Here is a 27,070-nt window from a genome sequence, read left to right as displayed (position 1 = left end):
TATTTTGGTGTTCAAGTCATGTATCCCAAGGCTGAAGGTATTGCACAGCTAGGCATCCATAAGAGGATCTGAAGTTAAAACTTAGCTTTTGTATTTGTAGAACTAGAGGGCAAACAGTTTTTATTTGCTTGTCTGTTTAGTCAGGCCATTAGCAAGAGTGCCTCAAAGTTTAACCTGGAGTTTAGCACTGGCTCCTTGTGGCTGTTCATGTGTAACGTAATCTTATCAGGAATTTCAAGAAAACTGTGTCCTTTCTGCAGCAGATGCATAGTTTCTATGATGCTCACTTTTTTTTCTCTTTGGTATTTTGAATTAAAAAATGATAACATAATTTTTGGTGTTTTTTTTCCTTACTGGTCTGTCTGTACTTTTCAGAGATGGAAGACAAGGGAATAAAGTCGGTAATATTGTAGCAGGGAATAATTTGAGAGAAACAGTAAAATATTCTGCAGGTACTGGTGGAAGAGAAGACAGTTAAATTAGGATAATTGATCTTATTCTTGTAACTCATTAAGGGTGAAATTTACCTCTCTGCAGCATCATCACAAGACCTGGGCAGCACTTACATTCCACTTAAACTTAATTTGAATTTAAGTGGTGCACAGGGTTTTTGCTGATCTTCACACAGGGAAGAATTAATGGATAGTTTGAGTTTTTTTTTTATTCTGGTAATTATCTGCAAATGTTCTGACGTGCAGAAAGTGCGCATATTTCAGAAAGATTTCTTTTATAAGCATCAGCAATACGGTGAGGCAAATTTGTTTCCAAACAGGAAGATTTATTCTCATAAAGAAGATGGTGCCCCCCAAAAAGAGCTTTAGAGCGAAGTGTGAAAAGGTAAAGATTTTAGTCTTTGTTACATGATAAATTCTTTCTTCCCAAAGGCTACCAAGGCTCACATAAAGCTGAACACGAAGAAGCTTTACCAGGCAGATGGCTATGCAGTGAAGGAACTGCTGAAAGTCACCTCTGTGCTTTACAGTGCTATGAACACCAAGGGAGTGGAGCGCACAGACGTGAGTGAGGAAGAGAGCAGCAAATTCAAGTTTGATCTTGGCTCAAAAGTAAGGAAAATTTGTAGTCTTGTTCTGTATTAATCTGTGGGGGAAAAAAAAATACACTTTCTGGCTGAAACTGAAGTGGAGAACGTTCTCTACAGGAGGTTGATAAGTCTTTATCTCAGACTTTCTGTGCCTGAAGTTACACACTATGACTTGTTTTTAAGTTGTGTGTTCTTAAGCAGAAGTAGAGGCAACAGGGGCACAAAATCTTTGTTTTGAATTGCTATTGAAATTGCAGAGCTGTTGGAGTAGACCAGAATAAAGGCTGTTTTCTCTCTCTTAATCTCATTGCAACAAAGGAGCTTCCAAACCACTGACTGATAGTTGAGTTTTGAGCCAATTTGTGTTGAGTGAAAGGAGAATCTTCCCGTTGTCCTAACGGACATCAAAGTTGTTCAAGCCCTTAAAGTAAATGCCTTCTCTAGATATTTCTTAAAATAAAAAAAAAAAAATAAGGCAACCAACAAAACTGTGTTAAATAAGCTGAGGAGTTCTTGTTCTTGTTGCTGCTTTTTCATTACTTTTAGCACATCTTTATATTCTGATATTCTTAGTCTTTGATTCTATTATAGCTGTGCTGTCACATCTGCTAAGAAAGTACCTAGAAGAAATCATGAAAACACGCTTCTAGACAATCAGCATTTGCTATCTGTGCACTGTGCTAGCCACGTACCTTCTACTATATGCACTTTTTACTTTTGCATGTAGAAAAAGGTATTTCCCTTTGCCCTGGGCAGCACATGAACCAACAACCGGCAGAGTCAGTTTTGGGGAGTGTTTTTGTTGGCCTGAGGTGTCTGAGGTTTTACTGATGTGTAAACAGAGGCTAATCTAGACCACTTTAAAGCCAAGAGACAGGCTCACTGTGATCCCAGTGGGGAACTTCAGTGCTACAGGAGAGATTCAGCCTCTGTGCTGGCCTCCCGTACATTTTTAACGTAAAACGTGAAAAATCTGTGGATCTTCTGTGTGATATTGTGGATTCTCTTTTGCCAATGAATGCTGTTGCTCTGTTTCCAGATTGCTGACTTGAAGGCAGCTAGACAGCTTGCTTCTGAAATCACCTCCAAAGGAGCAAGTCTGTATGACTTACTTGGCAAAGAAGTTGAGCTAAGGGTAAGTAAACCCTGGAGAGTGTATAAGAACTTTCCTTTGCTGGGTGCTGCAAAGGAAAAAAGGTGGAAGAAGTATGTAGCTGTTTTTAACAGCTGCATCTAAAATGAATATCCTATTATTTGTAGGATTGGGTCAGAAAGTTTGCATTTTCTTCCTGCTCATATTAACATCTGGATTGCGATCAAACTGAGAGAACAGTTTGGCACTTTCTCTTCAGAAGAAAACTGGAATAGTCTCTGAAGAACTATTTGAGAATATTGACTTCATGTGTATGTTTTAGCAGCGGTGATGAATGTGTTCTGAAAGATAAATGATTAATGCCTTTAGTTATCCAAGTGCAAGGCTCATTATTTCTGTTACAGTAATTGAAAGCCCCACAAGCCTGCAGGGTACATATTCTTTAGCTTGTGATTTTACAACTAAGCTATTGCATGAAGTCATGCAAGTGTCATCAAACACTTTGCCAATAAGTCTTTCAATATTTTATTTAATGCTTCTGTCTGTAATGCTGTAGATCATTTGTTTGCTGATAACAGGCATTTAAGGAAGGGAAGCCTGGAATATTCTAGTATTGTTTTTGGAAATCTTCAGATTTGTACTATCTGAGCTGTGGGAAGTGCATCCTGTAAGAGCAGTAGGCAACTAATGCTTCCAGGTCCTTGTTTGATGGAGTGCAAGTGTTTCAAAGGATGGATGATGTACAGGGAAGGTTACCTGTGGAGTGTTGTCTTTTCTGTTAGATACGTTAGCATAGTGTACAGCTGTGTGAAAAATGTTAGTATCTTAGAAGGGAGAGAGAAGTGATAACCAGTTTAATTCAATGTACACAAGCCTTACAAAACAGTTAATCAGTCACTCCTCATCTTCTACTTTTTGCTTAATTTGCTGGCTTTGAAATAATTTTCACGTGAATACTGCCTAATGTGCTAATGTTTGATTTAGAGCATTAAAATGTTTTTTTCCTGTGTACAGCATCTCTTAGAGCTCAGCTGAAAAGTCAAGTGTAGGTCAGTGTAAGTCAGCATTTTTAAAAAGTTCTTAAGCATTGCTTTGAAATTGGTCATTGTTTAATCACTTTAAATCAAGGCTTTTTGGAGTCCAACTGACTTTAGAACTGGGCCTTAAAATAGGGACTTACACAAGTGCAGAGTGCTGAAAGCGTGAAATGAAAAATCAAGAGATGGGTAAGTGCTTCATCGCAGCCACTTCTCATTGCACCCATTAAGAGACCTTCAAATGTAGTCTGTTTAAAGGTGCAATTTGTAAAAGGATGGGATTTATTATATACTGTAGAGAGCGTATATTTCTTGTGGTGTAATGACCAAGTGCACAAGCTGGGTCTAACTAATCTTGCAGAGGTAACCAGTTTGGATTTTGCAAAAAGGTTTGACAGACAGAATTTATCTTTAAGAAATCCTGTACTAGGAAAGATGACCTTTGCTTCTGTCTCATTAGCTACAAGTTTGTATCTTTAAAGCACAACATGACACTGTGCCAGTGCAGTGAGTACCTCGAGAGCAACAAGGAAACTTTCTTGCTCTGTTCCTTTTCCTTTGATACTGGTTCCAGCCTTCTGAGTGATTTGTTAAAACTGGAGGAAAAAAAATAAATTGGCTTGTGTGTTAAATGCCAAGTTTGGTATGTAATTGTGTGATGAGTTTGAGATTTAAGCATTTAGCAAAGCAAATAATTTTCAGGTTAAAAAGCTATGAGGTTGCAATAAGCAGTTTTCTGGTGGAGTTTGTCGAATTTGTCTGTTTTAATTATAAGCAGAGTTATTTTTTTACTTCATGGCTTTGTTTTCTTCTACAAAGACTGCTAGCATGGTGATGGTGAGTACTTGGCTTGTTGTTTGTTTATTTTAAATGGGGACTCTGAGCACTTGCAACATCTTAGAAAGAGGAAGGGACAAAAGGCAGTTGTAGCCATGGCCTCTTTGGAACTGATCCATGCCTGGAATATGTCTAGGGCTGTGTATGGGAGCACAATGGATATGGTCTTCCCTGAGGACTGTGTCTTCGTGTTCTGTTCTGTTGAATAAATATTGTAAAATGGGTATGGGAAAAGCACTTTCACAGTGGTTGGTTTTTAATTGGGACTTCTTTATTTATGGAAAATGTATTTAATCATATAAAGAACCTATAAGTTGGTAGGAAGGGATGAAGAACTTGCTTTCAGTTAGTAATAGAAAGTTTATGACTTGACACCTGTTGCTGCCATTTTTTACAAAATTGCAGTTTAGATTCTGTAAAAATTATTTCCAGCCCGTGCACCAGAAAATGTAATCTAAAAATTAGCTGAACTGAATGTGTTGTTCTGAGTAGTTTACAGGTCACTTATACCGGGAAATGACCGAAGTGCTGGGCAGTTTTATGGCTTTTGGCACTGTCATGCCTCTTGTTTGGAGAGACGGTGGAGGCCAGCACAGTGCCTTTGGGAGAGCTCAGAAAACATAGGGTGAAGTGAGACTAAATAGAAGAGAATTCCCCTGGCTCTTGTCGTTTCTATCTTTTCAAGAGTTACAAAGCAAAACTTTTACCCTCAAACTGGTACTGGGGTCACTTCAGTTTACCTCTTTGTAAAGTAGATATAATACATTTCTCTTCCTCTGTGAAGCTTAACTAATAATATGGGGAGTGTTGTCTTGGGCTTTTCTGATGGAACCTGCAATACAATTGTGAATAATTACAGCCGGGATTCGATTCAGGAGTGATAACCTTCCTTTTGGCAGGTACCGAGATCTTTGTGACAGAACCTGAGACCATCACCCTGTACTTTGGGAAGCAGGTGGAAAAGGGGAATCCAGAAATAACGTATAGGTGGGGGATATACCTTACCCTGAAGCTGGAATTCAGCTGAATGTGCAGCTGGGTCACTGGCTCACTGCTCCATTGTGCTGTTTGGTGGTGCTGTGGGGTGTGCACATCAATGCAGTCCATCCCAGAGAAAGGCAGCAGCATCTGCCTCAGCCACCTGTCCTGCTGGGATGCAGGATACTGCCCAGCTTCACTGCATGTGATGCAGCTGTGTCATGAGACCTTTTAAAGCTGTTGGCACCACAGATTTTGCACTTTAATTCCTGAGACTTCATGACTTTGGTCCTGTTTCCACCATGAGCCTCTGTAAATAAATGCCCTTGCTTCCTTTCTAGTTGGTGGTAACCTACACGTTTCAGCAGTGGAGCCCAGGGTGTGATTTGTGACCCCCAAAGTTCACGTGTATGTTGGAGCAGCAGAACTGCACTGCATGCATGCATGTTTCAGATGAGTATAAAGGGAACTCGGTGTGGATGGCACAAACGAGACACCTGCAGCTCAGTGAGGTGGCTTTCCCCTTTCACCTGCTGGTGCATCCCTTGGTCAAAGATCTTGGCTGGGTGCACCAGGTGATCCTGCAATCACAGATCTGAACACCTGAGTGCGTGTGGTGTAAGACATTTGATGTGCTGCCCAGCAATGCTGAGCTTGAGAGCTTTCCTGTGCCTCAAATTCCTGGCAGGAGCAGCTCCAGCCTTGCTGCAGGCTATCCCAGCTGGGGGAGCAGAATCCTCAGGGCTGTGGGGTTTTACTACCCAAAGTTTATGGCAGGGAGGGAGGATGTCTCTGGGGGAAAAAGAGGAATGTATGGTTACCTGTAGATGATTTCATCGTCCTATTTTTTCCTCCCAAATATTTTAAAATAATTGGGCTACATGAGCTCACTTGAGTATGAAATGAACTCATCAAGTGAGAGGCAGAGAGCCAAATGCTGCTGTTTTCTACCATTGCCATGAAGTCTGATAGTGCCTATGGAAGTCAGTGGAGTTGCAGTTAATTCCAAACAGCCAGTGTTGAGGGCAGTAAGGAATCGCCCGTCATCATTTCACACCATCTCCCTGGATTCTTCACAGACTCGGTGAGGGGTGAGATCCTGTGCCTGCCCTTCCCACCCCCTTCCAGGTGGGCAGGAGAAGTGCTGGGAATTCTGCCTTCATGGGGAGAGCTAGAGCTTTGTCTGTACATATCAAATTAGCTGCCATTAATCTAAGGTTACTTTTAGTATTTTTTTTTTTTAATGTGTTGATTATTGATTTCCATTGCTTATTTTCTTTTGACATTGCTTGGCTAAGTAACGCACACGATAAATTGCGCTGGAGGAGAGACCGCGCTACTGAAGGGCAGTAGGAGAGCCGTATGGTTTATTTGTTAATTACGTTTTATGTCCTGAAACCTGTTGCATATATTAAAATGCATCGACAGTTGTGATATTGTTTTAATGAATTTGAGAACACGGTGGTTTTACTTTTCCTGAGCTCCCTCCTCCTTCCCTTCCAATTCATCCATCTCCAAGTGCCTAATTGGAGGATCTTGCTGCCTAGGCTTAGTTAAGCTGAGGATCTTGTTTCTATCCTAAGCAAAGACTGCTTCATTTTCCTGTAACTGTAGAAAAAATGCCAGCATTTGTCATCAATGGGTTGAATAGATCTGTTTCCATTGTCGAAGCACCTTTTGGGGAAAGATCACTGGGAAAAGTGAAGTAAAACTCGCTTTTATTTCCTGTAGAAACGTTGACTATAATGTGTCACAACCTTTGCTTTCTTTGTTGGAGCTCTTTTTGCACATACTTTGTATAGAAGCTATGTAGAAAATCCTTATGCATAAGATAAACCTTATTGATCCAAGTAATGGGCCACTTTTGTAAATTACTTTCTGAATGAAAACAAATTTCAGCTAGAGAAAGGGAGGGCTTATTAAGAGAAAGTTTATATCAGATGTGTTGTAGGTACGTATTGATGGAAATGCATCTGTATTAATTTGAAAGAGTATTTGTGTTCATGGAAATGTGGTGCTGTGCCTTTGTCATGCCTTTATAAATCCATGATTTCCTCATTGAATTTCTGATTTGTAAACTGCTTTTAGAATTAATCTATAACGTTCAAACAACAAAAGACCCCACAACCAGTAAACATCACTCAAACCTTTAATTAAAGAATACTGGAGGAAGCAAAACCTACAGGCACTCATTTGCTTAATTCAGCCTAGGGTGCTGTTGGTAGGTTTTCTGGTCCGAATCTTAACTAAAAGCTATGCTTATCTCATCAGATGAAAATCACAGATGTCCTTTTTGGTTTAAATAAGAAATCGGATTTTATATTTGAGCAGAACAGGAAGGCATTTCCTGATAAACAGCCCTACAGCAGCAGAAAGCCAAAATGTGAGGAGAAGCCGCTGGGTTCCAGCCCTGTAAACAGGTCAGGAGATTTCCTTTCCTGCTCTCCCACCTCATGCATTGGGCTGTGGGGTGCGAGGTGTGGATGGGGAGAGGTGCAGGCGCTGCCTTTTCCCTGTTCCAGCTGGGACACCAGTACTGCCAGGGGGGAACTTGGCACAGTTGAGTACTAAGAGGGAGAGACGGAAAGCTGTGCTTCACCAGGGATCTTTGGAGTGCAGTGCTGGAGTCCACTGAGGCTGCCAGGATGCTGTGTTTCAAGAACAACTGTTGGTGAGCACAGCATAGGTTGGTGTCCTGTGGCAGTGCGCTGGGGGAGGGACAGACTTCTTGTTTTAAAATGGATTTAGCCCATATATTTGCAGATAGTTTGCAGTTTCCAGTCTTACTGGTCCAAGTATAGAAATCTGAAAGTTGGAGTTCGTAGAGCCTGTTTTTAAATATGCTGGTTCCTAGCGCTCAGTAATTGTTTCTTCATGCGTGGAATCGTTGTAATCTTGATATATGGTAGGGCTGTAGTGGGGCTGATGAATGAGTTCTGGTGCAACACAGTGAGTTCCCCAGCTGAAAAGCAAATTCTGTGCACGGAGATGCATGTATTTATCTTCATTGTCTCCTTTACTGCCAGTGGGACTTCCTCTGCATTGCATGACTATGTGGCCTTAATTTTCAGAGTATTTATATCCAGCTTTGGAAGAGTAACTAGACACTGAGTTCTCATTTCCTAGCACTCCCTCCCAACCCAGATGAGGGAATGTGGGGGCTGGTTTGAGTTTGGGGTGGGGATGGAGGGATTTGATTTATATTTCTCCCTCTCTCTATCCCTCTTTCTCTCTCTCTCTCTCTCTCTCTCTGCATACAGTATTTTCTATGATTAGGAGGACCAAAAGAAGTAGAAGTAGAAACTCACCCATGCTGTGATCAAGCTTGGCAAGCCCCAAATCAAGAAAAGCACCAGAGTAATTAATGTTGGTGCTCAGGCAAAATTCAGCACCACTTCACTGTGCATTCAGTTCAGTTTTCACGTGGGTCGGCTGACTCTGGACCCACACAGCTAACTGCTACGGGCTTGTAAATGGCCCAGAGACCTTAGAAAAGCCACTGGTCTTCTGTGTCGTGTAACAGCTGGTTACTGACAGGTCATTTGTGGGGAAGATGGCAAGATGAGCCTTTACTGGGAGGGAGGGCTGATGAGGTGACCCAAAAAATTCTTTAGCATAAAGCAGTGATGACTTTCAAGGTCAATTGTGATCAACTGAGGAAGGATGCTCCTGAGTTGTCATACGTTGAACATCCAAAAGGAAAAAAATCACGGCTATTTGTAACACGTGGGTGAAGCTGACTGTCTCGGAGAGGCTGCCACTTTGCATCTGCCAGAGATCCTGTGGACATGTTAGCAGGAGCCTGTCAAGTAGCTGCCTTGCTTAGGCTTGCTGACTTATTAGACACGGTAAGATAATGAAGCAAAAAAAAATTCCAAAATAAAACTGCCTCTGTGCTGGTGGCAGGCGTAAAGATTTCTGACCTTCTGAAGGTTGTTTTCATTTTATTTACCTCTTAATTAACTCCAAGCCATGTACAACTGAAGGAAGGTGAAAATCATCTCTCTCTTGATGTACTTTGCTTGTGCTGAGGATGGGCAGCGCCCTGGGTCAGTATTCTCACACTCCTCTTGGCTCTTACTCAGTCTGCGACCTTGAACAAACCATTTAGTCCCTGTGGATTCTCTTGTGTAAATAAAGTAATTTCTGTAATTTTGTAGATCAAAGCTTTTAACAGCCAGACAGTGTTTCCAAGTCTGCAGAGGATATATTTTGAAGTACAGGGTGTTGGTACGAGTGTTATTGTTCTGTATGCACACAGTATAAGCTTATTCCAAAATTGATGGAAGCCATCAAGAATCTCTTTGCTGACTTCAGTTTGTGACATGCTTGAATTAAACTCTCAGAAGAGCCAAAGGCATTCAGATCCAGCTGCGGAACTGAAATGGCATTAGTTACAACATAAAGAGATGCCACTAAAGACATTTAACTGGATCTCTTCATTCCCTGCTTCTTGATTAAAACTTCCCTCTCCCCTGCCTCCCCCTGCTTGCTCTGTTGCAGTTTGCTGCCTGCCCCTTTCTGTGGAGGGAGAGGTGGGTTGGCTTGGAGTGTCAGCTGCGTTCTTGAAAGGTATCTACAAGAAATTGTTTTACCTGTAACGTTGGAAACGTTTTCCATCTGCCAAATGTTAGTTCTGGGTACTAGATACTGCCTGGGGAGGCTGATAAATTAATTTCTCTCTTCCCCGTGCCTTGGCTGCAAAGTTGCCACGCACATCACAGGGGTAAAAGTGATTTCTAGTGGGAAGTTGTAATTCTGAAGTTCCCAGAACTCTGGAGAATTGCCTAGTTTGCTTCAAATTCTTTGAACTGTGCTGCTTCAAACCAAAACCCAACTTACCAGTTTTGAAGAAGAGGGATTATTGCAAGGTGGGAAGCCGGAATTAAACCTTGAGATTATGAGAAGTTGAATCAATGCTGTCCTGTACTTTGGATTGCTTTAACCATAGGCGTGGTTATATGTTCATGTGACAAATGATTTTCTAGTGAGCTTTGCATTAGTATTTGGCTTGGAGACATAGCATCACCTATAAATTTGGTAGGGGGCACATTTCCCGTTGTGGTTTGGGGCCAGTTGTTTCAGTGCAGAGACGATTTTGTCAACTAGCTGGAAGACTTGCATGCTTGTAGCTCAGTTCTAGACTGTTTTGAAAAGCCATTCTAGCTTAGCTGGGAAGCAAATCACATCCAAACCATCTACTGCATGTCACAGCACTTGTCAAAAACTGCACGGCTCTGCAAGAAGGTTCACTTAATAATTGGGCTACATCGGCAACGCTGCGTTCTGAATATCTGGTGAGGCTTCAGTTGCTCATTATTCCTAACCTTCCTTCATTAGACACAAAGTATAGCCATGTCAAAATTTTAATTACATAAGAGGAAAATGTGCTGACTTAAATTGCCTTTGTTTCTGCCGAAGAGCCGCCCCGTGTTTCTGTCACTGGAGCTCACCGGCCACTCCGCTGCTTGCTGGTTAAGCTTTGTTGGGGATGGAAACCTGAAGCTGTGCGGTAATGTTTGTGGAATCAAGGGCTCGATGAGAGTTAAAAAGTTTAAACTGTCTCTTGGGTGGTATTGCTGCATACCCAGTGCCTGTTTCTACTTTTACTGCAGCTTTGCATGGGGTCATGGTGTGCTTTTGAGGTCTGAAAGATGCTGCTGAACAAAACATTCATTTTGTTGATGCTTCTTTTTTGTTCTGAGGAAATCATAACCCTTCCTGAAGCTTTCCTTTTATTTTTATCGAGTAGGGAAAGGAAATACTTTTAAAAACATTTGTTACAGAAGGCTGTGGATAAAAGGAGATATTGAAGTAACTTTTGGCCTGACCAGGTGCCTTGCCTTTTTGATGACCCTGTTGTTTTTTCCTTTAAACAAAAAGCATGCTCCCAACTGTCCATGCTGCCCAAGGCCAATTTCATGTGTTTGTAATAGGAAATCCAATCACAAACACAGCTTCTGCTGTGCTGGCAGGCATATGTTGGGTGTCTTCTTGCCAGACCATGGAAGAGACATCACGAGCTGCTGCCTGGATCAAGACCCCTGGTCCAAGCAGCACCCTGCAGCCCTGTGGGCTAATGCAAGCCTTACCAGTGCAATGTGCTGTGAAACCTGGCAAGTGTTAAATTAAAGGTGAGGGTTTTAAGGATGCACGAAGACACCAGTAAGCACGTGCTGGGCTTTGTGAGCAGAAGGTAATTCAGTGGAAACAGCTCCTGAGCTAGAAGACCCGTGGACCACCTGGAGGTCGGTGTGGGGAGGGGAGAGCAGTGTAACTATGTGCCTGTCAGAAAGCTTTACAGTTCTCCTTCTTGCCTCACAGTTCAGCAGTCTGGACGCTAATGTTTGCAATGTTTCCTTCTGTCATAAAGCATATGTTCAGATTACGTCTTATCTGGCTAGGCAGGCTGCCTGATTCTTTTTGCTCTGCAGAAAGTTGTGCTTTCCAGCTGGTTCTTTAGCTCAGATCCCCTTCTCGTGCCACGCTTCTTAAACACTGCGATAGCTACTGGAGCTTCGGACGGTAGCTCTGGTTGAGGGCTCTGCATTGCTGAGTAGGCAGATGTCTCTGGATTTACTTTGTGGACTACTGAGATGAGCATACAAGACAGCAGCTTCCTGGGAGCCTGGAAGCAGCAAAAATCTCGATTAATTTGAGCTTTAATCTCTTGAGGAAAAAATTAGGCTGTTACAAGTATCAGGTTCCTTCAGAAGGTCTTGATTATTTTTAATTTCCATCCTGTACCTTCCTGTTCACGTGTAACCGTGCCTAATAATCCATTCCATTTTGGCCAAATGTGATCACGGTGTATGTTAATTATTTTCCTGAATTCAGTATATACATATAATATAAAACAGTTATCATGAGTGACCTGTGTGCTAGTCGTGCACCCCTTCCTGCAGTTCAGAAGATGCGTGCATCCATTCATTGCATACATAGGCATGCAGGAAGCTGGCTTAGCTGGTTTTGATTCAGCACGACGGAAAACAATAGCTAGTTGGAAATTCTTCACTAGGCATGTTTGTGGACTGTTTTTTGCACTAGTGGCTTCTCATTTTTAACCAAATATACAACTCCTAGAGGGAAAAATTCTTAGCAAAGGAAGCGGTGGGGGGCTTTTGTGGGAGTGGCAGCAACTTCCTGGCCCCACGTTGTGTGGTAGTTGGTGCATTTGGGTGTTCTGGCATTACTTTGTGGCCAGGCAGCCTGTGAATTTAGGATGACTTTAAGTGTTCCTTGTTGTCACTGCAGCACCCAGAGAAACAAATCAACGGGAGCATAGTGGGAATGAGCTGCCTCGCTCAGTGGCATCACTCTTGCATGTCAGCGTATTTGCTCAGCAGGACAACGCAAAGTAGCACAGGTACACTCAAAATTCACCACCTTAGTTCTGTTTGCAGGAACTTCCTGTGCAGACAAGTGCCAGCATCGCTGCCATACTCAGAGTCCGCTGACTTTAATAGAAGCTCTTCAGGTTGTGGTAGAAGGCTGAGAAATTGTCCAGCTATTTCCCACTCTAGGTCTGAAATGCAAGCCAAATGAGCCAAGCTACAGCTGAGTCCACGTAAGTGCTTCTAAATTTCACAATGGGCTCACAACATTGCCCTTCATGTAAGGGTTCTAAATCAGATTGTAACACCTCTTGCATAATGGAAAGCTAAAATGTACCATGGAAGTGCTGCTGCTGGTTTCTGCTGAGGCCACGATCCCATGTACTTTCAGAAGATGCTGGGAGCTGTATGTCAACCCTCTGCCAGTAATTGCTCTGTGGAGCCCATACGACACTTGACAACAAATCAGTTCCTTCTGTAGTGTTTGCTACTGAATCCTGTGCTTTGGGAGAGTTTGGTATTTCTTTCTTGACAATTTTAGTTGACTGCATGGAATATTTCTTATAATTGATGTGTAAGTGGGCTGAAGTCCAAACTTACAGGAGCTTTGATCTGGCTTTTATTTTTATATATATACACAGCCATACTGTGTCTTTTGTTTGTTTGATTTTTTAATTTGCAGTACAGGTGCCTAAATCTAGCCATATAAGCCCATTTCAGATGGCTGAGGGTGATCAAGACATCTGAAAATGGCTGGCAAATATAATAGAGGACTTAGTGCATACCTGGAAGATGAGTGACATTTTTGTTCGGGCACTGGAGTCTCCTGCATGTTAGCATTTATTTCAGAGCTCCTGCATATACCTGAAGGGGTACTTTGCTTTGAATAAAAGAGAAGTATTCCCTAATGATCCTAGAGATCCATGTTTTTCCACATCCAGGAAATTTGTCTGTAGAGCTCTGTGGAAGGCAGGTCCTGTGCTGCTTGTCTGCATTTTATATTTCAAACGGCCTTTGTATATTAGCTGGGTATTTGGCAGTGAAGCTGAAAGAGGGTTTGATAGAATTAGTGTCCCTGTATTTGTACCCTACAGGATGCTTCTTCAGTGAGTGCTGCAGAACTCCTGGTGCAATGAACGAGTTGCTTCCCTGTCCTTTGGCAGAAAGAAGCTGTACTGTGACACCAAACTGAGTGTTGTGACTATGATGACAGTTTGTGGTCCTGTGTTAGGCAGACGTCTCCAATAGGAGCCAAAAGGTGGCTGCCCGGGTAGATGACCAGAACCACAGCTTGTCACAGCTTCTGGAAGGCCAGCTGCTGGCGTGGTTTCTGTCGACAGGACCTCAGACTGGGGGGATCTCCTGTGGCCTTCTCCTTTGCTGGTTTTTGACCCAGGGGATGGTCACTCAGCAGCAGTGCACACATGAGACTCGTGATTTCTTTAGACAGATGGAGTTTTGAAGGCTTTAAGCTCAGTGTTATTTCCTGAAACGACAGCAGTGCAGTTTTGCTCTAAGGACATTTATCTTCACTTTTGATGCCAAAACTGGTGCAACTTGGGTGGAGCTGGCTTCCCTCTTAGCCTTCTGCATCCTGCAGGGAACGTTCTGTCAGGCTGTGCTCTGTTCTGCTTGACTGGGCAGTCAGCTGGCCTTTGATTAGAGATCTTCCTAACTTTGTAATGAAATTCTCATTTCCAAAGAAAACAAAAATTTTTGAGTCTAAACCAGCCAAGTAATTTGATAGTACTTCCAGTTGGCTTTGTCCAAAGTGAGATGCAAAACTTGAACATCTCAGCCTTCCCGTGCAGCACCAAATACTGGTTGAACCAGAGTGGGTAAAAAATGCCAGCAAATGGTGTCTCTTGTGTACTTCTGTGTGTTTTCTTTAATAATTGTCAGCTTTAGTTCATCAAAAATAATTTTACACTTGGCTTCCCCAATTTTTAATTAGTATTTATCATGTAAAAGTATAGTCAGGGAGCTCTTTGAACACTTTGAACAGGAAGCACTAGTAAGTGGTAAACAATCAGTTTGTTCATGAAGACCTCTCTCTTTTTGTATATGTTTGTCTTCTTAAGTTGTAATTACTAGGCATAGTCCTAAATTGTTCAGCTTCTTCCCTCCCCTTGCCTTGATAATTTTTTTCTATATTTTTCACCTCTCCTGAGAACTCTGGTTTTAATGGTTAATTTAAAGGAAGCCTCTTGTGTATTATAATGTGCGTTCTGATTAGTACACCTAATTGCAAAGAGTACATTACTTTAAAAGAAAATGAAGAAAGACACATTTTGCAGCTTGGTTTCATTTGCCCACCTTTTTTGAGCACATGGAATTGTGAGTACAGCCAGCAGCAATGTAATACCTGGTATTTGGGCAAATTCAGAATATTGGTTTGCCTTCAGGTGTACAGCCTATTTGTAGCCACAGATTTAAGCACAAACAGGCAGCTTTTGTGCCAAGTCAGGTTTTGAAAATCTCAGTTGTCATCTTGCTGCGTATTTTATACAGGGTAAGAAATGCTGTTGATGACAAGTTGGGCTGGCAGGAAAACATGGTTTATTTGCTCGTGTGGGGAGTCAGAGATTGTCAAAGCGCTTGTGTGAACTTAAATTCATTTTCTTTCATTTGCTAATGGCTTAATAATGTTTAAATTAGTCAACTCTGGTATTTTAAAGTAAATACTTTTCATAATGACTCCGTAGCCTTTGTGGGGTATTTTATTTTTCTCTGTGCACGTTAATGTGAGCTATCTTCTTTTTATGGCCAGTTGCAGGGTCCTTCCTCAAAAGAGGTACTGAAAGTAAAAGCTTTCCTTTCAAGAGTTTTCATGGGATGAAGGAGATGTCCTGCTGATGGGAGCCTTTACAAACATCCATTAACGAATTCATTGACCATTTTCATTTTCTCAAAATGTATTGTTTTTTCCATTACGATTTAGTGCCCACTTACATCTACTGCTCCGAAGTGTCACAGGTTCATGGCACTGTTTGTAGCAGTGAAGTGAAAAATGGGCATGCAAACGTAGACCCTTAGGGAGGAGCTGTGTGCCCATGGAAGCTGCGATGGTCCACCTGGGTTCACCTCTTGGTCTGCTGGAGTGCGAGGAGGATGTTCATGGCACTGACTGCCTTTGTTTTGGCTAAGCTATGGTTCAGCAATCAGGTCTGAAAATACAAATTGCTGCCTTAACTCTGCTCTTCGTTGGCCTGACAAATTTTTCCAAGCAGGCGTGACTTCAGCACTAAACCTCATTCTGGATATTGATGTGGATTTCTCCATGAAGACTGTAGGTAAAACTTGCACGGGTGGTAGAGGGAAGGTAGAAGGAGAAACATCAAACTTGTAGAGATGATTCCAGCATGAAATGATGGCTCCTCAGAGGTATATCTGAAACCCATCGGTTACCCTGATCTGACACAGGTCAGAGTGACTTGTGCATTATCTGTGGGTGCTTCACCAGGCTACTGAAAGGAAATTGGTAAGGGAGTTGCATATAATTAAAACCTAAGGTCCTCGCTGTTCCTTTTATCTCGTTTGAAAATGGAAAGGGAAATCATTTCCTTCCTCCTGCTGAGTGGTAAACTATTTTGTTTGAAATACAGTCGCTTTGTAGCAGAGATCTCTCTGTTGCCATCAGGAGAGCTGAGTGCACTTGGCAGGGCGGTGTTTCCAGCAGCTGATCTGGCTTCCTTTTCAGCTTCTGTGCATCTCGGCTCAGGTGGAGTCTTCACAAATGAACAGGCATTTTGTTGAGCTTGTAGATGCAGAATGGTCTCATAATAGCTACTGAGCTACTTATTCCTCTCCGGCCTTCCTCCAAAAGTGTCTACCTGTGGAGTTATTCAGGACTATGTACTGTGCAGACTCCTTGCATCCTGTATTCAACCAGACTGACTTTCTGCTGCTTGGAGCTTGTATTTCTGTGTGGGCAGGGGAACGTTCACAAGCACCTTAGGCAGTGTAAGCTGTCACTGCCACTAACAGATGCAGCTCTTGTCATTCCCCAACAAGATATTTCCCCTACTTCTCTTGTGCCACCCCCAAAAAATAACAAAAGTCCTCCATGCATCATGTGGCAGGCTGGTTCAGGGAGCTGATGCAGCAGAGGAATAAGCTCTGCACAAAAAGCACAGTGAATCCAATCGGGGAGCTCACCTAGACAAGTTGCAACTCCCCGAGTTTGAGTTGGTGAGGCAGCAGGATGGAGTTGGGCTGCCTCCACCAGTACGTGCTTATGCAAGCTGGACTGTCTGGCCTGGTAACGTAACGGAGTAATTGTATCTGCTTCCAGCATCCGTCCTGTAGTAGGCTGGGTACAGCCTGTTGCAGTGTATAAAGCGGTTTCAGATTCTTAGTCAGATGTTCTCTAGAGAGATGCTATTTCTGTCTTTATCCACCTGCTACCAAATGGTTTGCCGACATAAGATGATTTTAAGGACCTTTAGCTGGAACAATCTCCCGCTTCTCCCAATCAAGCAACCGATCCAGTGTTTTTGTGTAATGACCTGGTCAGTTTTGTAAGGTGTCGTACAGATGAGGGCATGCTGAATGCTCCTAAGCCCATCTGTCCCCAGAACTGCTGTATGCAGAAGAGGTTTTTGGGGGGATATAAACAAGGAATGCTGTCTTGATGAGGAGTCTGAATCACTTGGTTACCTGAATCAGAGAAGTACATCTGCATCATCAGCTCATTTTATATGGGTCTACACCCACGTGGGAAGCACCTACAGGCTGTCCCAGATTCCTGGCTTAGTTAGATGGGTTCACACTGCTTGTGTCTGTGAATTTTTGACACTGGGCTCATCTTCCTACAATGCTGTTTATGTGAGCTGCATTGTAATGATGAAATCTTCCATGTTGCACACTTTGCTTAATGTGTAATAACCTGTGCAGTTTCCAAAAAATCTGCGTTCAAGAATAGTTGCAGTTCTAATGATAACACTTCATTTTGAAAAGTTACCTTAATCGCTCCATGTTGATCCCAGCCTCGCTTAACTGACTTTTTCATAACCTCCCATTCTTTTAATTGTTTGAGCCTCGGTGCGTAAATACTAAATCCTATGCCATTTGTTATGCAGATGATTATGTTGTTGTTGCTTGACCGTCCTCTGTTCTGCAAATACTAATTTTGTAGTGTACTGTTTAAATATATTTATGTACTTTTATTTCATAGGAAGCAAGAACAGAATCTATTGCCAGACCTTTGGAGATAAATGAGGCTGAGAAGATGATGAAAATTGCCATTGACTGTGTTCTGGTAAGCAAATTGATATTTAATTGCAACATCATCATTCCTCTCCTGTAAGAAGAACATAGTTGTTCTTATCAACAGCCTAGGTTTAAGCCATAGAGTGCACATCACCTTCAACTGACTGGGCCAAGTAATGCTCTGCCTGGTTAGTTAACAGGTAACGTGAAACTTCAACTAATGGCTAATGCAAGTTTTGGTCTTTGTGTTCGCACATTTAATGTTACCTATGTTCATCAAGGCAGAGATTGGTCTGTGATGGCTCCTTGCATCGTGGCAATGAATATAGTGATGATCTTTATGATTTCTTTGGAAAATCTGTTGTGTTCCAAATGAGCAACCCTGCTAACTAACTGGTAGCTTTTCTTGGCAGAGTAGAAGAGGTGTCTGCACAGTGATTGAGCTGGCAGTCAGAAATCACAGCCTGCAGCAGAACGGATAAACTATGCTAGCAGCAGCACCTAGGAGAACATGTTAAGAACAGCTCTGCTGCCAGACTGTTGTGCTGTGTGGCTGTGTTGGTTTAATGTGTGAAATATTCCCCCAGCTGCACTGACTTTGGTAACAAACCCATGGTGTTGCTGTCAATACAGCTGTGTCAAAGAACAGCTTCCCTTGGCCTCTATCTTGGGAGAAAACAACAAATAAAAAAGCCCTCTGTGGTTTAGTCGTAATCCCTGCTTCTGGTAGGAGCTCAGCAGTAGCCCCAGAATCTCTACAGGAATGATTGACTGCATCAGCACAGAAATCTGCATGCCACCTCCACTGTTTGAGCTGCGTCAATTTTACAGTCCGGGCTGCAAGGGGTATACCTGGTAACTCAAAATGTGTTGCTGCCTCTGGGGATGTGAAGGTGGGCTCTGGAAAAAGGATACCTGAACTGAGAAAGGGGTGAGAAGAACTTGCACTGTGCTAATTAGTGGCATGCCAATGCTTCATTACAGTTCTAGTTTTCAGAAGTCCCTTGTCCTGGTCTCGGGAACATTGTCCTTGCTCCAGTGCTTGGGTTCCTGTATCTCTGAATCATTAGCTGCCCCGATAGGCAAGTATGGTGGTTAATTAAATCCTAGTGAATACTCTAAGTTATTTAACTGCAAACTGTATCCAGTCCAATTGCATAATTACAAGGAGTGGAGTTCCAGGTTTTAAGCAGCCAGAGCATAATCAATAGATACTCCTGGCGATCTTTCTTTGTTTCTGCTCCTACTTGCAGTCCATATGAACTCTAAATGTTGTTAATGTGCATTGATATTCTAGGCAGTAGTGCTAATAAACTAACAGGAAAATATTAGAGCAATTGAGAAATACCAATAACATATACCTCATCTGGTTTAGTTCTGGACCAGTTAATGAAACGACCTATTATAGCTGTACAGCACGTAACAATTACTGCTAGAATAACAGCAATTGTGAAGGCCTTCTTCCCTTTCACTCGAGAGATTCAAGAGTTTCTAGAGCATGAGCACCCTGAATGCACTCAGTTGTTCTAACTAGCTTTCCCCTCCTTATTCCTATAATGTGTTGCAAATTTTGGGATGCTTCCCAGATTTTGAAAAGATGGATGCAGCAAGACTCAGAAGAGGATGAAGGTATTGGGATAGATTAACGTCTTTTCAAAAGTAACATTTATCAGGAAGAAAAAGAATGTTGATAAAAGCCTAGATATTCCCTAAAGTAGTGCCAAGAAATAAACACATTTCTCATCTGTGTTTATTCAGATGCTTACCTGTTGAAAGATGGCTTTCTGTATCCTGTCAGATTTTTGGAGGGGGCTTCTTTCCTTCCCATTTTTTAGTACCATTTTGTTGAAAAAGAAAGTAAGGAAGTTAAAGCTCAGGACAACTTATTTTGTGTGTTTTTTTTTTTTTTTTTCTTTTCTCTTTAAGAATGTATGGGGAAAAAATACATATTTTAAATTTCTAAATGTATAGCTAGTTCATTATCCTGGTCACAAAAAAATAAAAATCTCATTGCCTCGCTTGTGCTAGCTCATTGTTATAAAGTTTTATGAAAACACGTTATATGAGATAATACAGAAGTAGGTTTAGTATCTGAAAGACAATTCTAATTATTCCAGTGCGTGCTATGGTTTATCATCCTTCTCCTTTAGGAACAAGTCCAAAAGACTAAAGACATGTTGAGTAATGTGGCTTTGGATGAAGCCAATTTGGAAGCCAAGATTGAAAAAAGAAAATCGGAGCTGGAAAGAAGCCAGAAGAGGCTACAGACCCTACAGAGTGTTCGGTAAAGATTATGAACCGATTACCTACTTCATAAACGAGTGCTAGCATAAATGATGGTATCGTGTGTTCTTAATGCTTAGAGCAGCGAGGAGTGAAGTCCGTTAATGAGACTGAGATGATGGCCTGTGGGAGAAGGATTTTCATCTCTAGAGATACCCAGTCTGGATTGTAGTTGTTTATTTTTTTGGTTATTTTGTATTTGAAACCAGATTATCAGGGCTGTTAAAAGCCCCCAGAACATTATTTGGTGGGCTGCCTAGTTGCTGCCTGAGCTGTACAAAATGGCCAGGCAGCGTGTCTTTTTTCCTTCGTTAGTAAACATAAATGGAGGCATGTACCTCCACTGAAAATGGCACGTGGTGCAATTATTCCCTTTGTTCCAGAGGCTTCCAGCATTCCCAGCCACCAAAGTACTTAAGCGTCCCTTGTTGGGATAGGTTCCTCTGGGCAGTGACACAGCTTGCCATAACATCAAAATGTTCAGATTCGTGGTTTAGCTTGGTTAAATTAACCATGCCCCCTTGGTTAAATTGCAGATTTATGCAATCTATAAGATCATTCTCTATTTTTGAACCTCATATGAAGAAAAAAAAGAATATAAATATGAGAAACATGAGTGGTGGGAAGAATAACATTGGATTCCTATACGCGTTGTGATCCGGAACACTTCCGTTGGTAGAAGTGAAGGACTGAACATGAGTGGTATTCTGTGGGGTACAGCAGTAGACACTGTAGTAAAGGGTCTCATCACTTATATTGGGACTACTTATGCTTCTAACAACACAGTACAGTTTTGTTGCAGATAAGCCTCCAGTAAAGTAGGTGGCTTACCATCCATGCAACAAGACTTATTTATTTATTTTTATTTTTTGGAGTTAAGGAACAGCAAGCTGATTAATTTAGATTTGTCTGCTAAAGAAGCCAAAATGCTGCCTTCTCTGTGTTTGGAAAGGAATGGTAGTGGATATGCAATAATGTTACCTTTGCTATGCGTAATTTTCATGGGACAGCTTAGTATTTCTTTGCCTTGTGCTTTTGGTCTCTGAAGTATCGTGGAACCTTGGAAGAGAAGGTCCTTATAGATTAATACAATAGACGTGGAAAAGCAGCTGCAAAAACAAGAATGCTGTTTCAGATTTCCCCATGTACAGGTCTGTGTTTCTCTGAGTAGTTTGTTCTTGTTGTCTGCAGTCCTGCTTTTATGGATGAGTATGAGAAGATAGAGGAGCAACTGCAGAAACAATACAGTAGTTACCTAGAAAAATTCCGTAATCTAACCTATTTGGAGCAGCTCCTGGATGATCATCGTCGGACAGAGCAGGAGATGTTTGAGGTAAAACAGTTTAGAAATGCTCATCAAGACTCTCTTTTGTAGTCCTTAGCCTTAAAACAGAAAATGTTGTCATACCCCTTTGCCAAAGCAGCCTGTTGCTTGTAGAACCAGCCCCGGATGACTGGCAGTTTACTAATGTGCTGTAAAGTATTATTGCTCTTGGACAAATGTGATAATCGAGCTTTCTATTTTCAGTTAGTGAAGCTAAACCATGTAACGATACCCCTTTGCAGACTAACTTCTTGATTCTTTATTTCTCAATTGATGCTTTTTATTGTGTGGAGTACTTGCAGTATTTCTAATCTTCCACTTGCTACATACAGTGTATGTGCTAACAGCTATTAGACAGTTATTTTTGTTGCCTGCCAACAACTTATAAATAAGGGCTTCTTAGCACAAGGCTCTTCAATTTCCTCATAGTTCTCTTTAATGAAAACATAGCAAAAAGTAGCAGTGAAAAAATCAGATATGCTGGAATCTTCTGCCAAACAAAAGTGAAGAGAAATTCTGTTTTCTGTTGACTTACTGAATTGTATCAGTTCAGGGTGATTCTTGATTATCCAACAGGATAGAGAATATGCATCTCTATCTCATCTTACTTCATCTTTTTCTTTCCTTTGGGTGTTTATTGGGCTGCAGCACTTTCAGCCAGCCTTTTATTCAGCTTCCTATAGCTTCGTGGTTTACTGATATTATTGGCTTTTCATCCCTCTTGCAATCTTTACCCAGTACATTTTCTGTCTGCATTGAAAAGAGATATTTCAGTGAATGATCTCCCCTTGGACCTTAATCTTGGTGGGTGTGCTATACCTTGTTTGAGTGAAACAGTGCTTCCACTTCTTGGTCTCCTACCTTTCATATGCAGACCGTGTTTTATTTTGTCAACGCAACTCACTGTTCTTGGCAGAAGTTTGGGAGAGCTGCAAGTAACTTTCCTTGTGTCTGGTCTATTAACTGTACATTTTGCTTTTGTCGTATCTGTATGAGCCTAATGATTTGGGGAAGAAAAAAAAAAACAACAGTTAAGTCATTTACCCTCATGTTTAGTTAGAGTAAAATTTCGTGAGCCATGCTTAGGCTAAAAATAAGATAAGGTAGCTTTATTGTTCCTCTTTTTCTATGATGTCTCTCTTGAGCTGGTGAGATTTTATCTTTTTAGAAAGCTTTGCAATTCTGTAGAAGTGATTGTGTCAAGAAACCTCCCCTTTGAGCATTGTCTGCACTCTTTCTGTGCATCTGAGCTGCACAACATGGTGTACAGAGGGCTTCATAACCAGGCTCTCAGTCCTTTTTGCTGTCTAGAGAAAATACAGTAATGCCCATCACCTCTGGGACCCAGGAAAAGGATGCTCTATTTTGTTCAGAAGGCTCAAATATTTTGCTGCATTATTTGCCTGAGGAGAAAGTCAATCTGTATTTTAAAAGATAACATGGGCATTTGACAACTTGTTAATTGTTGTGAACCAACTTCATATTAATCTCCCTTTTTATAAGCTATCTATCTCTGTAGAAACTGTGTCACATATTTCTAACCTGTAGCGAGCTTCATATTTTCATGTGTCTTGTTTAATAATGCTCTAGTTCTTCCCCATCTCTTTGGAAGAAAAAAAAAACCCTCCTCAATTAAATCATACTCTTGAAATGAAGCCTAAAATCTGATTTATTTTTTTCCCTTCTGCTCAAATGTCATTGAGACTTAATACCAGAGGTAGAAATGTTTTGAATTCGACTACCTGGAACTGTTTATAAATTCATGCACAGAAGTTAGTAATGAGTTGGCTTACAGTTCTTGAGAGGATTTTTGTTAAAAGGTAATATGATGAAGGAAAAGCCTTTGCCATTCAGGAATGTTCCTGTGCTTAGAATATGGAGAACACTTTTTATTTTCCCTCTTCTTTCTATGAGATGCCAAGAGAATCCATATAGATTCTTTGGCTTTTAATTTAGTAGGCTAAGCAGATAGTGATATTTCAACATTGTGCAGAATTTAAGAGTGTTAAAGGCTTTTAAAAAAAAGAAAAAGTGTTTTTCTCTGCATACTTCTGTTACTTGTTATGTGTGGTATACATTAGCAAGCATCAGGACTGGAAACTTCTTAAACTAACACATGTTTTATGTTAACATTTAAAATAGCATAGAGTCTTCTGCACTTGGAATGTGCTCTTGCCATGGTTGAGTGTTCCTAACAATGATCTCAAATGATCAAGTTAATCTGTTAAAACCATCTGTAAAATGCATTGTGTTAGCTTAAACCAGCAGTTTACCTGTCTAGTTCCATAGCTTGAGCTAAACCCTGAAAAGACCCTGAGACAATTTCATTTCACTTCCCATAGGTTAATGTCTGTTAAATCTTTTCCTGAGGCAATGTTTGAGAATACTGCTCCCCCCCCACAAAAAAAAAAGACGACAAGACAATGGAGAATAAAGGTACCTTTTGACAGTTTTTCTTCAGACTGAGGAAAAGAGCATGGGGATCAAGAACAGAAAACTAGAGTATCTAAAATATGTAGATGTTTAAAGGATGAGGCTCTCAACATCCCTTTGTGGGCAGCAATCCAGCGACTCAAGTAGCGATGACTGCTTTGTTGCAGAAGCTGTTGCTTTAGTAAAAGAAGAGGTGGTGCCTGTCTTTTTACAGCCAGATTCTCAAGAATGCTGAAGTCCAAGCTAGTATATGAAACCATTAGATGTCAGTGCTTGAAATCAGGCTCCAGGACTTGGTAACTGAAAGAGAATGAAGAATCTGGGTCCTGACTAAGCCAAGAGACTTGCTGGCACACTCCTGGCTCCAAACTGGTGGGAGGGTATTTTTATTTTTAAAAGTGCTGTGTTTAATCTATTCCGTGTTAGTCTCTCACCAAGCTGGCACACCAGGGCATTTTTCTGACTTGGTCTGCTTTTCAGGTAGTGTTTCTTCACCTTCGGTATGTGTTGGTGAAGCAAAACAGTGGGTGGTTTTCTTACATGCTTGAAAAAAGGAATTTGCTCCAAACTGATGCTGAATGCTGTCTGAGAGTTTATCATCTCTGTATCACTTTTAGAATCAACAGAGGAAAAATAACTGGGATAATTGCATTTAATCCATTTTAATATGCAGTCTCTTGAACTGTCAAGAATACTGAAAATTATGTTGATTTTAACTGTGATTTGTCTTTTGTTCCACCAAACAAATCTTAATTATCTTGTGGTAGAAGTGAGAGGCAACTCTTTCATCATTGCTGTGTATTTTGTTAAATAGCTTGCTAGGAAAAGCAACGGCAACGTAATTAGATTAATCCAGCACTCTGTGTGCTGCTCAGTACTGAGGGCTGTTTCCTGGACCACTTTCCTTGACTGGTTGCATGTTTTAAAGAGGAATTTTTGTTCTGTTTGAGAGACTGTGGCTGAATAACGAGACTAATCTCTAGCGTGCTTAGACTCAAAGCCGTTTTGGTAGCCTGCTGACATAGCATGGCTAATGACATAGGCCAGAGTGCATTTCCTAATTAGAAAAGTGATTTAAAGATTGTACCCGAGCACACAGATTTAATTAAGTGGCATTGAGCAGTGGAAGCACTCCAGCCTTTCCCAACCGCGGTGCCTGTTGTTTGTGTGGAGTTTTTGGGTTTGCCTCGAGCTTCCCGTTCCTTTTGCCACCCGGTGTCTGTGATAAGAGGGAGCAGCTTCGGAGGACAATTGGCGGTAGTCTCCTGCCAAGCACCGCACTGAGAAATATCCCTCGGTGTTAAAAGGAACGTGAGGGCTTGCTATTGAGTCTCAACTTAAAGAATTGGCAGAACTGAGCAGTTGATGGTGAAATTACCACCTGCAGAGTGCCTGCCTGTTTGATGTGGAAACCCTTTGAAACGTATGAAAAATACAAAGTTTTTTTGTCCGTTATCAACTCTCGTTTGTGGAAATGTCAGAAGTCCTTACATGACTCCTCGTTTGAGTGAGTTTCTCACATTTATTGACAAACTGTCATGCACTATTTATTATTGGATCCAAGGAATTTAAATAAGGGTATTTTGTCTTTGTGGTTTCCTTAGTCATTTTTTCATTTTCAGTCACTTCTTTTATTCTGTTTCCGTTCTCTGGTGCTGCTCATGGCACTAATCCATCTTCTCGCATGTCTGTGCAGAAGCAGGGATTTATGTGCCGTGTCTTCTGAAGGATTTGTTCTTATTTTTCTATGTAAAAAGAGTCGATGCTCTTCATTAATTTTTATCCTATTTTTAAGACCAAATTGGTTCTGATGTTTAGCCATTAAAGTTATTAGAACTTTGGCTGCTGTAAAATTCAAAGTTTCAGGGGTTTTCAGATTGGGGGCTGGATTTTTGGACTGTAATAGATGCCTGTCCTTTAAAGGACAGCACAGGGTAATACAGTTAGAAAGGCATTTTTGAAACTAGTTTGTGTAATGCCAGAATAACTTGGCAACATCCTTTAGCATTTGCTGGCCTTTTTTTTTTTTTTTTTTTTTTTTTTTAGACAGAATATACTTGTTTCTCTTGTGCTTTGCAGGGGGCATGCTTGGAGTATTTTCTTCAGCTACTTCCTACTGATGTGTTTTAAGACGGCCTTTATGATGGTACTGTGAAATCTCAACTAAGAAACGCTGTGGAGTGGTGGGCATATGGAAAAATATGTTCTAAGCTACTCTGTCATTATCTTTGGTTTGAGATTGCTTAAACCATTTTTCTTTTCATCATTCTGATATTACTTTCAATAAGCAGTCCATCGTGATGAAAGGTTAAGCAAGGGGAAAAAAAACAAACTACATCATGACTTTCTCTTTGTAACCCACCCTACCCAGATAAAATCCTGTCTTCATTTACCTAATGCTTTCCTATCAGAGCTCCATACCCGAACCAGGCACTTTATTCTGAGCATGCACATATCAGGGATATCGGAGTTCTGCTGCTCTCCAAGATAATCTTAGGTTCTGCTGCTTTGCTTTTAGTCTTTTGCCTTGCGCTATCCCTTAGAAATATTAAATCTAGACATTCCCATTGCAATGTCTGCTTTCTGAAATAGCCAGACAGAAGGTTAATATGAAAAGGGTTTGGTTACAGTCTTTAATCTTCTAGCTAATGTGCACTTGAATTATGACTGTTTGGTAACATTTTTATAGGTATCAGGAGAGCACTCCTGGTCCAGCATTGCTAAATTATATTGAATATCAGATGTAAAAGTAAGCACAGGCATCTTAATTGTTGATTGCTTCTGTTCTGGCATTTAGTCCAGTGTACAAGTACGACAGCGATGGTGGGCTGAGACACAGAAATCCCATAATGGAGAAATGTGGAAAAAAACAGAAGAGGAGGAAGGGATCACATAGGCATGAGGGCAATGGAGCGTTGGAGGAAAGGACATAGGAAACTGCTGGCCTGAGAAATTACGGTCACACAGAAGGAGAAGATGGTGGAGACAGAAAAGGTGGGAGGGCATGTGAAGAGCAAGTTAGAGAAGATGGAGGTTACAAGGAGCTGCTGCTGCATGCTTGCTTTCCACTGAAGCAAAAATCTGCAGTCCCCTACCAACACCATGGCAACTGGAGCTGGAGTCTCAGAGGTACCTCGAACTGCCCTGCAGTGGTTGTGTGCTCCTGGTGCTTTATTGATACTGTCTCACCTTAAAAACCTTAGCATAAACTTTTTGGGAAACGAAAACAATTGAGATGTATGTTTCTCAGTGCTCAAGGATCCACATATTTGCTACGATTCTCTGGACATGTGATGTGCCATATGGGCAAACAAGCTTGCGTTTGTCGCCTGGATTTGGGGTCATTTGACTCAAGGCTTTGTGTTCCTTTTATTCGACAGACTTTTTGCACTCAGAGATCAAAGAACAGTTGATTAAAACCCTAACAATACCACTTAAAACTCACTGTATCTAGCACCCGATAACCCCTAGTTTGACTTTGGGAGAATAAAACTCTGA

At 41.3% G+C, this 27,070-nt stretch overlaps 1 protein-coding gene across 12 annotated transcripts in view; it reads left to right on the top strand.

The window, feature by feature from the left end:
* CLUAP1 (clusterin associated protein 1) overlaps positions 1 to 27,070 on the top strand; it is a 79,504-nt gene that overhangs the window by 13,768 nt on the left and 38,666 nt on the right. For all 12 annotated transcript variants that reach the window (XM_084537214.1, XM_084537208.1, XM_084537215.1 and 9 more), the window contains 5 exons: positions 885 to 1,064; positions 2,082 to 2,177; positions 17,498 to 17,581; positions 19,683 to 19,816; positions 21,007 to 21,148. In XM_084537214.1, coding sequence (XP_084393340.1) covers positions 885 to 1,064; positions 2,082 to 2,177; positions 17,498 to 17,581; positions 19,683 to 19,816; positions 21,007 to 21,148 — 636 coding nt within the window. The remainder of the gene's footprint in view (positions 1 to 884; positions 1,065 to 2,081; positions 2,178 to 17,497; positions 17,582 to 19,682; positions 19,817 to 21,006; positions 21,149 to 27,070) is intronic.

This window comes from Aythya ferina (genome assembly GCF_964211825.1).
Source record: "Aythya ferina genome assembly, chromosome: 15".
NCBI classification, from domain to species: domain Eukaryota; kingdom Metazoa; phylum Chordata; class Aves; order Anseriformes; family Anatidae; genus Aythya; species Aythya ferina.
This window is presented reverse-complemented; position numbering and strand designations above follow the sequence as displayed.